Source organism: Theileria annulata, chromosome 4 (genome assembly GCF_000003225.4).
Source record: "Theileria annulata chromosome 4, complete sequence, *** SEQUENCING IN PROGRESS ***".
Classification (NCBI taxonomy): domain Eukaryota; phylum Apicomplexa; class Aconoidasida; order Piroplasmida; family Theileriidae; genus Theileria; species Theileria annulata.
This window is the reverse complement of record NC_011098.1, coordinates 1,471,844-1,485,947: the sequence shown is the minus strand read 5'-3', so window position 1 is coordinate 1,485,947 and position 14,104 is coordinate 1,471,844. Positions and strand designations below refer to the sequence as shown.

The 14,104-nt window shown below is 32.3% G+C and overlaps 6 protein-coding genes across 6 annotated transcripts, besides 10 other annotated features; 2 read left to right on the top strand and 4 right to left on the bottom strand.

Moving 5' to 3' along the window:
• Window positions 1-28: 28 nt before the first annotated feature.
• On the bottom strand, window positions 29-1,354 carry TA10140 (uncharacterized protein; the record flags this gene model as incomplete). The annotated part of the gene is made up of 5 exons (XM_948299.1): window positions 29-475; window positions 543-728; window positions 793-973; window positions 1,087-1,205; window positions 1,289-1,354. 5 exons carry the CDS (start codon window positions 1,352-1,354, stop codon window positions 29-31), a joined length of 999 nt encoding a protein of 332 aa, XP_953392.1.
• A 112-nt stretch (window positions 1,355-1,466) lies between these two features.
• Window positions 1,467-5,560, bottom strand: TA10145 (uncharacterized protein; the record flags this gene model as incomplete). Its single annotated transcript, XM_948298.1, has 3 exons — window positions 1,467-5,257; window positions 5,322-5,441; window positions 5,521-5,560. The coding sequence occupies 3 exons, from the start codon at window positions 5,558-5,560 to the stop codon at window positions 1,467-1,469; spliced, it is 3,951 nt and encodes a 1,316-aa protein (XP_953391.1).
• Window positions 5,561-5,925: 365 nt separating this feature from the next.
• Window positions 5,926-6,851, top strand: TA10150 (nucleoside diphosphate hydrolase, putative; the record flags this gene model as incomplete). Its single annotated transcript, XM_948297.1, has 6 exons — window positions 5,926-6,064; window positions 6,124-6,273; window positions 6,341-6,487; window positions 6,523-6,608; window positions 6,640-6,738; window positions 6,771-6,851. 6 exons carry the CDS (start codon window positions 5,926-5,928, stop codon window positions 6,849-6,851), a joined length of 702 nt encoding a protein of 233 aa, XP_953390.1.
• Window positions 6,852-7,077: 226 nt separating this feature from the next.
• TA10155 (uncharacterized protein) lies at window positions 7,078-10,215 on the bottom strand (the record flags this gene model as incomplete). The annotated part of the gene is made up of 8 exons (XM_948296.1): window positions 7,078-7,522; window positions 7,555-7,644; window positions 7,679-8,467; window positions 8,503-8,711; window positions 8,894-9,483; window positions 9,545-9,703; window positions 9,740-10,064; window positions 10,141-10,215. The coding sequence occupies 8 exons, from the start codon at window positions 10,213-10,215 to the stop codon at window positions 7,078-7,080; spliced, it is 2,682 nt and encodes an 893-aa protein (XP_953389.1).
• Window positions 10,216-10,762: 547 nt separating this feature from the next.
• TA10160 (S27 ribosomal protein, putative) lies at window positions 10,763-11,251 on the top strand (the record flags this gene model as incomplete). The annotated part of the gene is made up of 1 exon (XM_948295.1): window positions 10,763-11,251. The coding sequence occupies one exon, from the start codon at window positions 10,763-10,765 to the stop codon at window positions 11,249-11,251; it is 489 nt and encodes a 162-aa protein (XP_953388.1).
• Window positions 11,252-11,323: 72 nt separating this feature from the next.
• Window positions 11,324-14,077, bottom strand: TA10165 (Tpr-related protein family member, putative; the record flags this gene model as incomplete). Its single annotated transcript, XM_948294.1, has 1 exon — window positions 11,324-14,077. The coding sequence occupies one exon, from the start codon at window positions 14,075-14,077 to the stop codon at window positions 11,324-11,326; it is 2,754 nt and encodes a 917-aa protein (XP_953387.1).
• Window positions 11,540-11,608: a sequence feature (10 probable transmembrane helices predicted for TA10165 by TMHMM2.0 at aa 12-34, 49-71, 92-114, 119-141, 148-170, 185-207, 278-300, 755-777, 797-819 and 824-846).
• Window positions 11,621-11,689: a sequence feature (10 probable transmembrane helices predicted for TA10165 by TMHMM2.0 at aa 12-34, 49-71, 92-114, 119-141, 148-170, 185-207, 278-300, 755-777, 797-819 and 824-846).
• Window positions 11,747-11,815: a sequence feature (10 probable transmembrane helices predicted for TA10165 by TMHMM2.0 at aa 12-34, 49-71, 92-114, 119-141, 148-170, 185-207, 278-300, 755-777, 797-819 and 824-846).
• Window positions 13,178-13,246: a sequence feature (10 probable transmembrane helices predicted for TA10165 by TMHMM2.0 at aa 12-34, 49-71, 92-114, 119-141, 148-170, 185-207, 278-300, 755-777, 797-819 and 824-846).
• Window positions 13,457-13,525: a sequence feature (10 probable transmembrane helices predicted for TA10165 by TMHMM2.0 at aa 12-34, 49-71, 92-114, 119-141, 148-170, 185-207, 278-300, 755-777, 797-819 and 824-846).
• Window positions 13,568-13,636: a sequence feature (10 probable transmembrane helices predicted for TA10165 by TMHMM2.0 at aa 12-34, 49-71, 92-114, 119-141, 148-170, 185-207, 278-300, 755-777, 797-819 and 824-846).
• Window positions 13,655-13,723: a sequence feature (10 probable transmembrane helices predicted for TA10165 by TMHMM2.0 at aa 12-34, 49-71, 92-114, 119-141, 148-170, 185-207, 278-300, 755-777, 797-819 and 824-846).
• Window positions 13,736-13,804: a sequence feature (10 probable transmembrane helices predicted for TA10165 by TMHMM2.0 at aa 12-34, 49-71, 92-114, 119-141, 148-170, 185-207, 278-300, 755-777, 797-819 and 824-846).
• Window positions 13,865-13,933: a sequence feature (10 probable transmembrane helices predicted for TA10165 by TMHMM2.0 at aa 12-34, 49-71, 92-114, 119-141, 148-170, 185-207, 278-300, 755-777, 797-819 and 824-846).
• Window positions 13,976-14,044: a sequence feature (10 probable transmembrane helices predicted for TA10165 by TMHMM2.0 at aa 12-34, 49-71, 92-114, 119-141, 148-170, 185-207, 278-300, 755-777, 797-819 and 824-846).
• Window positions 14,078-14,104: the final 27 nt, after the last annotated feature.

Below are 14,104 nucleotides of genomic sequence, written 5' to 3'. Positions count from 1 at the left end.
TATAATAGTGTTATATTACATTATTGTGTTATGGATTGTGTTGACTTAATTTTTTCCAAATTAGTGAAATGAATTCCTCAGATTGTACTACTTCAGAAACTGCTTTCTTTAAGTTTTGGTATGTTACTTTTATTGTTTGATTTTCAGGTGATGCAACCTTGTTTACTGGCGATTTTGGTTCGGATTTAGGTTGTAATTTAGGCGATTTTTCCTCGTTTTTATTTGGTTTTAGTAAACTCATTAGTTGTTTTCCGTGAACATTCTTTCCCTCTACTTCCATTTTCTCCGCTTTCTTCTCCACTTCTCCATTTTTACTTGTTTCATTAGTTTTAAAGATATTTTTAGTAATACTGATTGTATCACCTGTTGGCTCAGTGCCCGTTTTAACATCATAGTTAGAACTCGATTTATTAAAGTTTATAGCATTAAGTATAAATGATCCAATAGATTTTATTTGGCTTGTTGCACTAGTATCCTAAACTCATACATATATACTTTATTTAACTAAGTTAAAACATAAACTAGTTTGTTATAAAACTAACTGGTTTGGATTCAGTGGTTGTATCAAAATCATTTGAATCACTGAGTTCACTACATAGTGAATTTATAGAGTTGAAATTGAACTCTAGAGTTGACTTTCTGTTGGTAATTTCACCAAGCTTTTCGTACGTTGTTTTACACTCGTTTTCATCAAAAAACCATAATCCTTGAAGATTATTCAGAAAATTCTACAAATTAACATTATTCTATATTACTCATTCTATTATATTAGTATAACTTAGTAAATCGTACTTTCGTAATATCTAAACTGCGATAAAATATAAAATTCCCACTGGAATTCATTTGAAATTCTGGCGTTAAGTACTCGATGAGATGATTTTCTGACTTTTTATTAACCAGAATGAAGCTATGTTTAGGACTCTTAGTCCTCGTTACCACATATAAAAAACCTTCAATTCCCATCCTCGACCATCTAACACCATCATTACTCAATTTTCTTTTTAGTATAACATAGCATAGTAAGTCAAATGGTAAATATAAAATTGTTAAGGTATATAATAAGGGAAAATTATCTAAATTATTTACTTATCCTGTGAAGTCATATGATAACCAGTAACAAAAGGCGTTTGATGTAGAATTGTTTCTATATAAGGGTCCAAAGTCATCAATAATTTTAAGCTTAATCTTCCTCTTAATTGTTTTACCTATTTATTTGTTTGTATATTATATGCTTTACGTTTATTTACTATCTATTTAGTTTAGTATATAACGGTGTAGATAAAATTACTTCATCAATTGATGAACAATTAAGGTCTAGATCATTTATTGTGGAATCTGAGTTATTTCCTAACATTTCAATAAACTACAATGAATATAATTTTTTTCTACACCATAAGCATACATAGGTACACAAACACATGTATCGGCAACACTTTTATTTTAAAAATAAGTATAGTTTTAAAAAATTAAACGCTTTTAATATTTTTGAGGAAATGTGCTATAATATACGGCACTTTGTATCCTTCTATTCGATAACATTCCATTACACTCTCTATATACCTCTCCAAAACAGTATTCTTGCTTTCCATACTTCTAGGGCTATTATTATTAACTCTCGGAAGTGGAGTGCTTCTAATTCTATCTTTCAAACTCATTAAAAGTGTTATTAATGAATTTTTTGAGTAGCATTCCAATTTGTCGCCAACTCCATCATACAAATTCCAGAGCTCTTCTGGAAATTTCAAGATTATACAGTTAATGACCTTCTGTAAGGAGTTTGAAAGCAGTCCTTGGGGGTTCAACAGAACCTCGTTAATGTAATTTTCCGCCTTTATTATATCCAACAGCAGTTTAGATAAATTCGGCAATTCAACCGCGTTTTGCATTAGCCTAACACTTCCACTTCTTACAACTTCTTTGCATACTCTAACTAATACATTTCTCAAGTCTCCTTCGTATAATAATCTTGCCACCAATATCTCTTGAGTTTCTTTAATTCCTTTTATATCATTATTTATGTTGTTATTTCCATTTAAGTTATTATTAGGGGTATTATAATATGTATAATTGTTTAGAGAAGTACGGTATTCAAACCCTGTACAACAAAAGTTTATCGACTGTCTAATTGCGTTGGGTGTATTATGTACAACTCCTTGTTCAATCAATGAACTTAACAACTCTTCGTTAACATTGTTAATGAGTTTATTTAATAAATTAGCGTGATTTCCCGATCTGTGAGTACAAAAACTATTTTTGCATCCACTCATTAATTTATGCAACAGAAGCATATCCAATTTTGCTATGTTTAATCTATAACACACCACAATCTTGGTTGAGAAATCTTGTAAATTAGCCAAATAAGACAAAATTGTCAATGAATCGATAATTGACAGCTCATCACCAAAAAGCAGCCTTTTTCCTGGGTCAATCCCGTTGAAAAGGTTATATATATAGTTATTATTGTTTATGCTTATTGGTTTTGTACACGAAAATAACACAACATGTGGATTAATCCTATACATTCCTGATGACTCCATATACCTGTTACTAAGGCCATTACTTAGGCAAATTTCCTTTAAAAAAACGGCATCCTTAGCGTTAAATGATATATTTAATGCAAAAGGTATGTTAACACTGTTTTTCATAGTATTATTTCTATATTCTACTTTATTCACTAACAATCTTTGTGACATAATATCCCTTCCCTCTACTACTTCAAACCTCTTACCCATATTTTCATAATTATTAACCGTTTTAGTGTTATTTGTAAGGAGATTGACTATATCTTGTTTATGGTGTATTGAATAATTATTATTAAAATAATCCTGAATATTATTTTTGAAATTTGCTATTCCATTCCCAACTCCTTCACCTAGTCCATTACTACTTTGGTCCGGCGTATATAAATTAAATAATGAAATGTGTAATAATACACCATTCCCCCAAATGCCTGGGTCATACTCCACTATACTATTTTCAACCACTTCAGCCATTCCTTCATACGTTTTATTCACAATTGTATTCACTTCATTACTAAATACTTCCATTATTTCCTTAAATATACTATTTAATGGCACTTCTTGTTCTTTAATACTAGTTACTGCATTAATCGTCTTTAATAAAATGTTCAGAATTTGTCCGGGTGCTTTTGACATCAAAGGGATAAAAAACTTCTTAAAGTATGATTTAAAAGATTTCGGATCGATTTTATAGAAATTCTTTGAGGAAATGAGCTTGAAAATTTTAACCAAAGTTTTAAAATTTCCTTTATTTTTCACAAATCTATGGGATACCTTAGATAATTTACATAACAATCTATAAAGTTTTCGCCCTAGCTCCTTATTAGTTTTAGTTACTGATTGCGATAGGAATTTATAAATTCTGATCTTGACTCTTTCATCACACTCATTACACATATTATTGTATTTAGTAAAGTTATACTGCGATTTTACCTTATTATATTCACTTTCCAAATATAGTTTACTGCCCTCTATGCTCAAGTATATTTCATTACTTTTAACATGGCCATAATTTATCTCATTTGGTTTACTTAATTTTTGTTTTCCATTTATCTTTTCACCAGTTTTTTGCCTCTTTTTACTACTAACTAATATATTTATGTTATTATCCTTTTGATTACTGGCTATTCCCTTACTACTTTTAACCTTGCGAACACTATTATCTGTATTGGCGTAGAAAAAATTCAAAATTGAATTGAGCTGTCTTGAGTTAATTTGATCAAATGATAAATTTGGTGATGAATTGTTCAGTTCCAACTTGACCATATTGAGTTTTCTCAGCTCCATCAGTTTCAATCTTATTTTTTCGCCATATAAAAAATTTTCTTCTACTGGTGCAGGTTTATAAACATCTGGGACATATTCTGGACTCTTTATCTGCTCTACTACCCTATTTATATTATCTGGTTGAGACTGTTCATTGTATTCACTTTTTGGGATGTTCACAGTAGTTGGTAAATCTGGTACTTTAAAATCTCTTTCATTCTTTTCTTCCAAATTATATTGAATGTTGGAGGGAATATCTTGTGGTGTTATGGATGGCGCTCTGAAATCTGGGTCCATAATCAGCTGCCTATATTTATACCCTGAAAACTTCCCCAGAACTACTCTGCTAGTCGTCTGTACCTTTCCGCACACTTTTGACAGGTAACTATTATCATGTATTAATTTTTCCATGTCAACCTTTTCCAATTCCACCAGGTCTGACCCCTTTGTCACATTACTGGCATTCACGTTATATCTCTGCAATAGTTCAACAACTCCATTGAGATCTTCGTAGCCCAAGAGTTGCGTTAGTGTATCGTAGTTAAGTGGATTAACTGAGTCCTTAACTAATTTAAAATTGGAAATGTTGAACAAAAATCTAATTCTTACACATGAAGAGAAACGGTTCATCAGTGCCGCTTGGAGCGGGTGGCACTTTGGGTTGTTCATCAGCTTAAAGTACAGGTATACGTTTCCTGAAACAGCCGCTAGGCATGATGATATTGAATACTTTACAAGCGGATGTCTCTTAATTTCAACTGGCATCCTCTGGCATGTGTCGCAAAAGGTAGCAGAACTTCCTGGAGTCAGTATCTGAGGTATTAGGAGTAGTAGCCGATATGACCAGAATTCAGCCTCATGCGGTGACATATATGTTAATGTACTTAGCACTAAGTTATACAGTCTATTATCCAAATTCAAACACTTACCATCACCTAGTGGATTACTACCATGAACTCTGCCAAGCGAGGCTCTTACGTCATCATAGCCATTCATTAACTTATCCAGGCATGTGTTAAGCAACACGAGGTTTTGCTTCTCATCGTATTCATCATTTTGCGATAATAATTCATTTGAGTAAATTAGGAAACGTATGCTGATCTCAAATGACTCAATATATCCTCGGTGCTTTGTACAGCGTTGCACTGTTAAATCCTGCCAAATACTCCTTAGTCTATCTCTTAGAAAATTATACACATCTATGTATCCAAAGGGTTTGTCCATCAAATATGGCTTGCGGTTGATATCAGCATCGACAAAATGTGAAAGTGAGTAATAAATGGTTCTACGGCACCAAAAGGCTGGGCGAACATCTTCGGGTTTAAATGTTCTGAATGCATCTGACCTCTGGAAACTTTTTAGTGTGAGTTTCGGGTTTACATTTCTTGATGCGTCACGTTCCAGGTCATTTGCTGTGTTCATTTGTACCTTCTGGTTATATTCCTTTTCGCTACACATTCCATGGTTTCTTCCTACACAAATTTAAATTTCCTTATTTTATTCATAATTGTAACTGGAATATTTGTAAATTCATACCTATGAATGATTTGGAGTTATCGTTTGTGAGGAATGAGTTTGAATCCTGAAAATTGAGCAGAATGTAAAGTAGTTGGCTGTTGTCAAGGGGCATAAGTAGTGGATTATCCCAAGCTTGCCCTAAAATTTTAATTCATTTCAGTCTCATTTAACTAATTTTAAATATTATTAAACATATTTGATTAAATATATGGTTTACCGGTCTGAACAGATAAGTAATCCGGTGGTTCATTATACATCTTGCTAGCACTTAATTATTCTTCAGGCCATTCCTTATATTTTACAACCAATTTAATATTATTTACACATTTTTATATAAAATATTATAAAATCATTAAAATTATTCCATTAAAAGTAAATATTTAAAATAATGTTGTGTAACGTACACAATACATAGATTATCAATAAGTTATGTTGATTTAAAATCCATTCGATTGTTTTTTATTCCTTTACAATAATTTTGTAATGCTGTTTTTTAATTTATTTTTAGTTTTTTAATTGAACTTTCTTCTTCCCTGTAACTTTTCCTTGATTCTTTAATTTTAATAAATCTTGAATCTTTAAAAATTCCTGTCAATTATTAATAAATTACAATTCTTGTTAGATGCGACAAAATCCCGTTCCAACTTCTTCTTCTGTTATTCTCAGGAAAATTTCCATTGAAAAATCGCCTTGGATTAAACTCGAGCGCATCTTCTACCGAGATTCTTCTTCAAATGATGATAACTTTTCTGACCATTGCGGTAATTTGTCTAGAAATCCTAGATATAAATTTATCCAACAATTTAATTATTTTATTCAGACCATTTTGAATCGTTTATGTGCGATGAGGACGGTTCCCCTTTGAACTTGGGGAACAATATTAAGTACTGGGACATCTTCTCCAGGAACACAGTTGACCCTTCAGTTACTTCGAATTCTGCAACCGCCCTGGCATTTTGTTACACACGCAGTATTCTTTAGTTAATTTAACATATTATATACTGATTATAAATAGATAATCTTTTAAAAATTTTCAGGGAGCGGGGATTATATTTTTTATTTATCAGTAGTTGAACAGTTTAGACCATCAGTGAACTCAAAAACTCTTGAGTTCCCAAGTGGCATTTGTGATAGAGATGAGTCCGTAACTCGGTGTGCTTTACGTGAATTAAAAGAAGAAACAGGTATTACTACCACAATAATACAACCTTTAATTTAGGATATACCGGAGAATTATTGATTAATAGTCCAAATTTACCAACAAGTGTATTGGGGAATGATAATACATGTTTAGTAACAGTAATGGTATTTTATTAAATTGATTTTATATTTTAAGGTAAATATGGACTCGGAAGTGAATTTGAACCCAGTTCAGAGTTTGGAACCCACTGAAAATATAACTTCACACATTTTCCCACTAAACAACCTACTTCAAGTACGACTTTAATCATTTCATTGTGATTTTAGAATTTAAAACAACATTGTAATAAATCGGGATCAAAAATTGCTGACAACCTTTACCGTAACATTTATTCAGTTAAAATATAAATAATTACTAATCTTAACATTTATTAGTTTTTTCATATGCTTTATCATTGGTATCACATGAGGCTCTATTGCCTACTTTATTAAAAATGGTTAATCCGTCTTAATTTAATATTGCTTTAAACTAGTATAAACTATGTACTATATGTATAAAAGTATATCGGAATACATTTAAATGGTCTAATGCGACTTAAAATACCACCTTTTGAAAATGCTTTACCAAATGTTCTTACACTGTTAATGTCAAATTTGCAGTAGAATCTATCATTTTTAAAATTGTTTGACGATTTAAGGAACGGATTAAAAAAGACTTTAGATGAGAATGAGGATGTTCTCTTAATGAGAAGTGAATCAATTGGGTTCCTTGGAAACTGTGATAATGTGGAGTTGATAAATTTTTTGGCCGTGAAATGGTTGACGTACCCAAATTTCTGATAACAACTCTCCAACACCTATATAAATTTATGTGGCTTTTATTACTTACTGTTAATTTATCCATAATTGACAAATTCAATTGGTTTGAAATGTTACGGTTTATTGTTCTGACAGCTTTAATTATTTGTTCAGTGGAAGAATACAAGTTTGCTGTATTGTTATTGACATATTGCGATAGGAGGAGTACTAAATAACATTGATTCTTAGAATTTAGGGAGTTCAATTTGGGAATAAAGTGCCTGATTAATAGTGAAATTGATTATAAACAAACTTTTTGACCCTATTGAATAGGGTGTCGTAAATAAGTTCCCGTTGTGAAAGATTTAAAAACTTGGTGCAATAAAATAGTTTGAAGTAAATCCTAAAATAAATTTGATTAGTTACATCCTACATACTTTAATGAAGAATTCAAGCAGTTTGATTCAATATTGTACAATTGTTCTTCTGATTTTATTAGTATTTTATATATTCTATTAATTATTCTGCATAAAGTATCCAATTCCAGAGATGACACACCCCTAGAGTTTTGGTCATTATTAACCGTGTTAATGAGTAGTGGAAGAGTACTCAATTCTCCCGCTGAATAGTAAGATAACAACAACTTCTTATTTTTGAATAACTCTAAATTTGAGTTATTATCACCATAAGTTAGTTGTGGATTTGAACAAATGATGTCAATTATCTTCAAACTACAGTTATCCAGTATTATATTTAAACTTTCTGGAAAATTACTAGTATCACTACTGTTTGATTCAATATTGTTAACAATCGAGTTGGACAGGAAACTTGATAAGTTCCAACAACCAAAATGAGATAATTTATTAACAACACTCAGAATATTTACAGCAAGGAAATCTTCTTCTTTATACTTTAGTTTATTTTCTAGGACTTCTAATACTCTTTTTATTACTTTCTGAGAGTCCGGTTTTGGATTTGTAGGACTGTTTAATATTAGTTCTGTGCCATCTGATGCTGAATTGGCACTATCACTAGGGCAGTAAAATGTAGAAATCTTATTTATCTGTGTCAACATTGAAATAAGTTCATCTGTGTTAAAATAAACGACCTTATCCAAAACAGCTTTGAATAATAAGAAAAAAATTTTCTCATTATAATACAGATTTTTACTCAATATTTCAAATATTTTCAGCAAGTCGTCTGGCAATAATTTTCCATAATCCAAGCTTAATAATTCTTCCAATTCTCCATTGTATACTACTCATTATTTATCAGAATTGAAGTCGAATTAAGTAAATAACTGATCAATAAAGGCAGATTAGTTACAATGAAGATCAATTTACCTGTAAAATGCTGAGAATTGATTGCACAAAGCTTATTGATTTTATTTTCAACAATTTTATTAGGATTTGGGTCAAGAACCTTCCTAGATTCTTTACTTTTACCGATTGTTAGCCCGGATTCCATGTACTCAAACACATTTACACATTATTTACCAAATATATAATAAAATTATAAAATATAATGATTACAACAGTGTTGTTTAAAATATGAAAATTATTTTCTTTTAATTTTACGTTTTATAAACACAACTTGTTCCTCTGTGATATCCTGTGATTCCTAAAAGTAATAAAAACTGTTGTATGAATTACTTGTGTTTGTTTTTTGTAAACTGGTTTTTCAACATTTTCATTATATAATTCTCTGTTAAAATTATAATTCATTGTGTTTGAATCCTGTTGAAGGAATTCAGTATTATTATTACTGAGCAATTGTTCATTTTCTGTACAATGTGTAAAAACACTTTCGTTTGGATTAACAACTTCCCACTGACCTATTACAGGCCCATCATACTTTTTAACTACATTCGCATCTTCTTTTTTAATTCCATCATCCTTATCACCCGTATCATCAACCTTATTACTATGATATTCTACATTGTTAGAGGCGTTCATGGGTTTGAGGTTGACTTTTATTAATTTTTTATCCTCCTTTTTTTCTTCTTTTACATTTATTACTATGTTATCCTTCCTTTCCTCTGACTTAACACTAGATTCTTCTCTATTACTTTGAACAGTAGTATCTACAGATTTTTGTGTACTTGTAGTTGTAATGGAATTTGGTAGTGGAGTAATAGGTGTATGAATTGATGGAGTAGGATCATCTAACCATCGAACTTCATTTGTTTGTACATTATGATAATATTTGCTTCTTTTATTTGGATCATATTTCAATACCCAATCTAAAAACATTTTACGATATCAATGTATAAGAATCTAATCTATGTGTGAGTAAAAAGGAACTTGAGGTAAGATAAGCCTGAGAGGGTAATTCTCCATCAAAATCCTTTGGCTTTTTCTTTGTTATTAACCCGGTCACTCTATCACAAAATATCAAGGTTCCATCTTCCTGATCAATGGTAGCGATCCATCCTATACAAAGAGATATGCCAATATATTTAACTTATAGATTAGTTTAATTATATATCTAAAAGTTACTAGTATCCTTTTTCTGTTCAGTCTGTGGTTCTTCAATTCCTTGTAACTTTCTATGAATTGCCTGTTCAATTCTCCTTTTCTCAGACTCAAAATCAGTAATAGGTTGTACCAAGGGTCCATACTGAAACATACTATCCATAAAGGGGAGTTTGTTGGAAGGCTCAGCAGGTGTGGGATCCTCAAGCGTAATGGCGTTCAACCGTTCCATTTCTGCTGCTTCAAACTCCTTTTGTCTACGTTCTTCAACCTTCTTTTTATGCGATGTTATCATTTTATTCCGTAATGATGATATATGGCGATTGCTCGATTCATGTTTCTTAACATTCTACATCATTATTAGATTATTATCAAGAAAATAAAGTTTTTATACAATTTAAATGCTATAAAAGTATAAAAATTACTTGTGAGTGTCCTGAAAGCCAACATCGGCAGACTTCACAGTAATGTTTCTTAGTAGAAATCCAATACTCAGACATCTCTACTAATTTATAGTAATTCCAATAAATTTACATATATTTTACAAAAATTATTAAATATACTCAAAATTTCTTTAAAATTAAATTATTGCGATAAAAATAAACTAAATGAGTTTAATTGTGTAAATTATAATTTGACCACATAACAATTAAATACTAATTTCTAAACTTAAACTATATAATATTAATAATAAATAATAATAAATAATGATTTAGTGTTTATATTTTTAATAAATTTAATTAAATTGTTAAAAGTCTCACAAAATCAATTAATATCATTTTTATCAATTATTGATACAATCTCCTCTAATATCTATAAATATTATTCAATAATAGATATTAATAAGTGATAATGAGACAATTCTAACTCATGTGTTATCTGGCCCGACAAATTACATAACCTTCTAAAAAAATTGTTATTAAATTAGACCCAATTATTTTTTATTATATTCATCTTATTGGATATAAATTATATTATTTTTATTAAATTATAGTCCTGTATAATTTTTCCAATATCCTAGTAATATAGTAAATCAAGTTATTGAAAATGGAAGATTCCAATACAGCTATTGGTCAGGTTTTGGTTAATCTTTTTAATGGAAGGACAGCTGTCTTTGGTTCTGACAAGTACAAAACCATTGGCCAAATAAAAAGTTATTTATTGAGTCAGTACACCCTTGATAATATTAACCATTCTATATGGCATGGATTGAATGAACTTGATGATGAACTTGAGTTATCAGACTTATTGGTCGATGAATCTACAATATCTCTAGATCATCATCTGGAGTTATTGGGAGGTGGTAAGAAGCGTAAGAAGAAGCAATACACTACACCTAAGAAGGTAAAGCATAAGAAGAAAAAGGTCAAGTTGGCTGTTCTGAAGTATTACAAGGTAGATGGCGACAAGGTGGTTCGTCTTCTTAAGGATTGTCCTGGTGAGAACTGCGGTCGCGGCGTCTTCATGGCCGCACATAACAATCGCACTTACTGCGGTCGCTGTCAGCTTACTTATCTGAGCCCAGCTCAGGAATAATTTTTTCTTTCAATTTACACATACTATTTACTATTAAATTATTCACTAACTATTTTAAAAATATTCTAACAATTATAGTATATATGCTGTTGATTTACTTTTTCTGTTGACCCAATTTACACACTTAAATATAATTATGAGTAAATCTCTACGTAAATCAGTTGTAAACAATTGTTTGAAATTTTTATTGGTAATTTTGCTAGCCATCTTTAACCAGTAACACAGGGCATTCCACTTCGTCATGCCATCGGTTGGCCAGTGGAAAGGGTCGTGCCGCTTGTATTCTGTGATGTAACCTACAGAATAGTACGCAAGCAGTACCATAAGGTATGCACCAATCAGTTGCATTGGTAACAGAACATTGTCATCGGGAGCTATTCCTGGAAATCCTGCAGCTAACAAAATTTCATGACACATATAAAATACAATTGAGAGTGCAGTAGACATTTTGGGTTGATTAATTATGGATCTAGCAATTGCAGAATCTCTGTAATGTAAAGAATATATAAATATGGCAGCAAGACAAATCTGAAGTGGAGCTAAAATTAATGGAGAGTGCCAGCCATAATACTTACTAGTATCGGACCACTTATATACTTTACCAAAGTAACAGCACATAGTATCTTTGTGTTTATCATGGATTTCATTGGAATCATACTTGATATTGGTGATAGTGAGATTGCCTGTGACATGATTATTACCACTAGCATCTTGGAGATTGTTGAGCTGTCCTTCGATGCCGCCTTTCAGTGTATAGGTGGTAGAACCAACACTATTGAGTTTACCTCGGCTGATGACTTTGATGTTGGCATTGATTTGGATGGTACCACCAGTACTAGAGCCTTCTAGTTTGAGAACAGTGTCTTTATCGAGAGTATCATCTTTTTTGAGAGCTTGACCATCCTTTCTGGTAATTTGAGCACCATTGAAGGCTTGAGTTAGATTTAGTGTCAGACCAGCACCACTATTTTTGAGACCACCGAAGTTACCGTCAGTCTGGGAGAATGTAACATCAGTTAGAGTGGCACTGATACCATCACCAGCAGTACTAGGAGCTATAGTAATTGGTAATAGTGGAAGACCTGTGAGAGTTACCTTGGCATTAGTAGCACCATTGAGTTCTTTGAGTGTGTCGAGTCCAATAATTATAGTATCTTTGGTAACAAGCTTGTATGTGACAGGTGTGTCAGGAGTACCTGTGCCAATGCTGAGAGTACCAGTGGCAGTCTTGAGAGTTTCGAGACCATCACGGTTGATTGTGAGAGTACCAGAAGTGATATTACCAGAACCATTAGCGAGTGAGAGGGATCCACTTATACCACTATTGGGTCCTCCAACGAAGTTGAGTTTATCACCAAGTTTCTGTAGAGAGGAGGTGACCTTAATGGTACCTGCAAGAGTAACATTAGCATTACCAGTATCAGGTTGATTGATTTGACCATTGGCATTAAGGATTAGAACTTCACCATTATTGAGCCTAGTATCTCTTTCGAGATCTCTACCATCAGTCTTTTTGATAGATCCACTGATACTTGAGATAGTAAGATTATTAGTAACAGTGAGGTTTTTGAAGTCAACATCTTGGGCTTTAGTTGTTATAGTGATTGCGGCATTAGCAGTAAAATTGCCATTTGTGAGAGTGACAGGATTTCCAGTTGCACCCAGAGTTAGATTATCTTTGAGTTTGAGACCACTGTCTGCTTCACAGCTGCTGGTGCAATCTTTGCAGTCACCTTTAGTGTCAGGAGTACCTCCACCTTTACAAGACTTTAGGTGTTCGTAACCCCAGTTACCCAAGTAAACATATGGATTATAATCAGGATTCGATTGTTTCAGAATAGCTATTAGGACTGGTGGAACAGCTGTGGCAATCAGAAGTACCATTTCAATCTTATCAATGAGATAGAAAGGTACGATCATTCCAGGCGCTATTCCAGGATATATGGAGTAAACAAGACCCATTCCAACTAGGACCATGAGGCTTGGTGACAGAAGATGACCATAATATCCAGCAGACTTCTGAAAACCACAACTATTGGACCCACTGGTTGCTGCTGAGTGTGGTACAAATACTTGTTGCAGAGTATATATTATTTCAGGGTTAGCACCAGAACCAGAGGTAGTGATGCTAGGCTGCGTACTGAGTCTAATACAATTTCTCTGTTTAGGATCCTTCGGTGGATATTCTTGCTCAACAGATTTGTATACCATGGTCCATAAGGCAGCTGCAACAAGTGATATTCCCAATGACATCACAATATCAATATAGACAATAATGTAGTCAGAGTTATACTTCCTTCTATTACCAAACAATAGAGTACCAATATAATGCATCAATGACGTCACCATTGGAAATGAATTCTCACCAACCATATACCAAGCAAGATATTGAAACTCCAAAGCATAAACCATAACCATGTAAATACCAAAAACAAATCCTGAAGCTGCGATAACCCAATAAAAAGCGGTTAAATGACCCTGATCACCACCAATATACACAAATAACAAAATAACAAATGTAAAAAAGTTAGCCCAAGACCAAAATATAGATTGATAGTCGATTAACCACCTTTTAGTATTGTCGTCTAATTTACCTTGTTTTCTAATAAAGTCTAATATGTTACCTAGGGTCATACTTGGTAGACACCAGAGTTCCAAAGATCCTGCCATGATCCTAACAAAGACACTGAATAGATTCTCAGGAAGTTTAAACCTCAACAAGGCATATGGCGCAGAACTATAAACTAGACGAATGTTAAGCATCATCGATAGTCCAGCAAACATATATGCTGCGACCTTAAGTGGATCTTTGCCAAATTCAGCCATTTATTGCGATATCAAAAAATAACTACT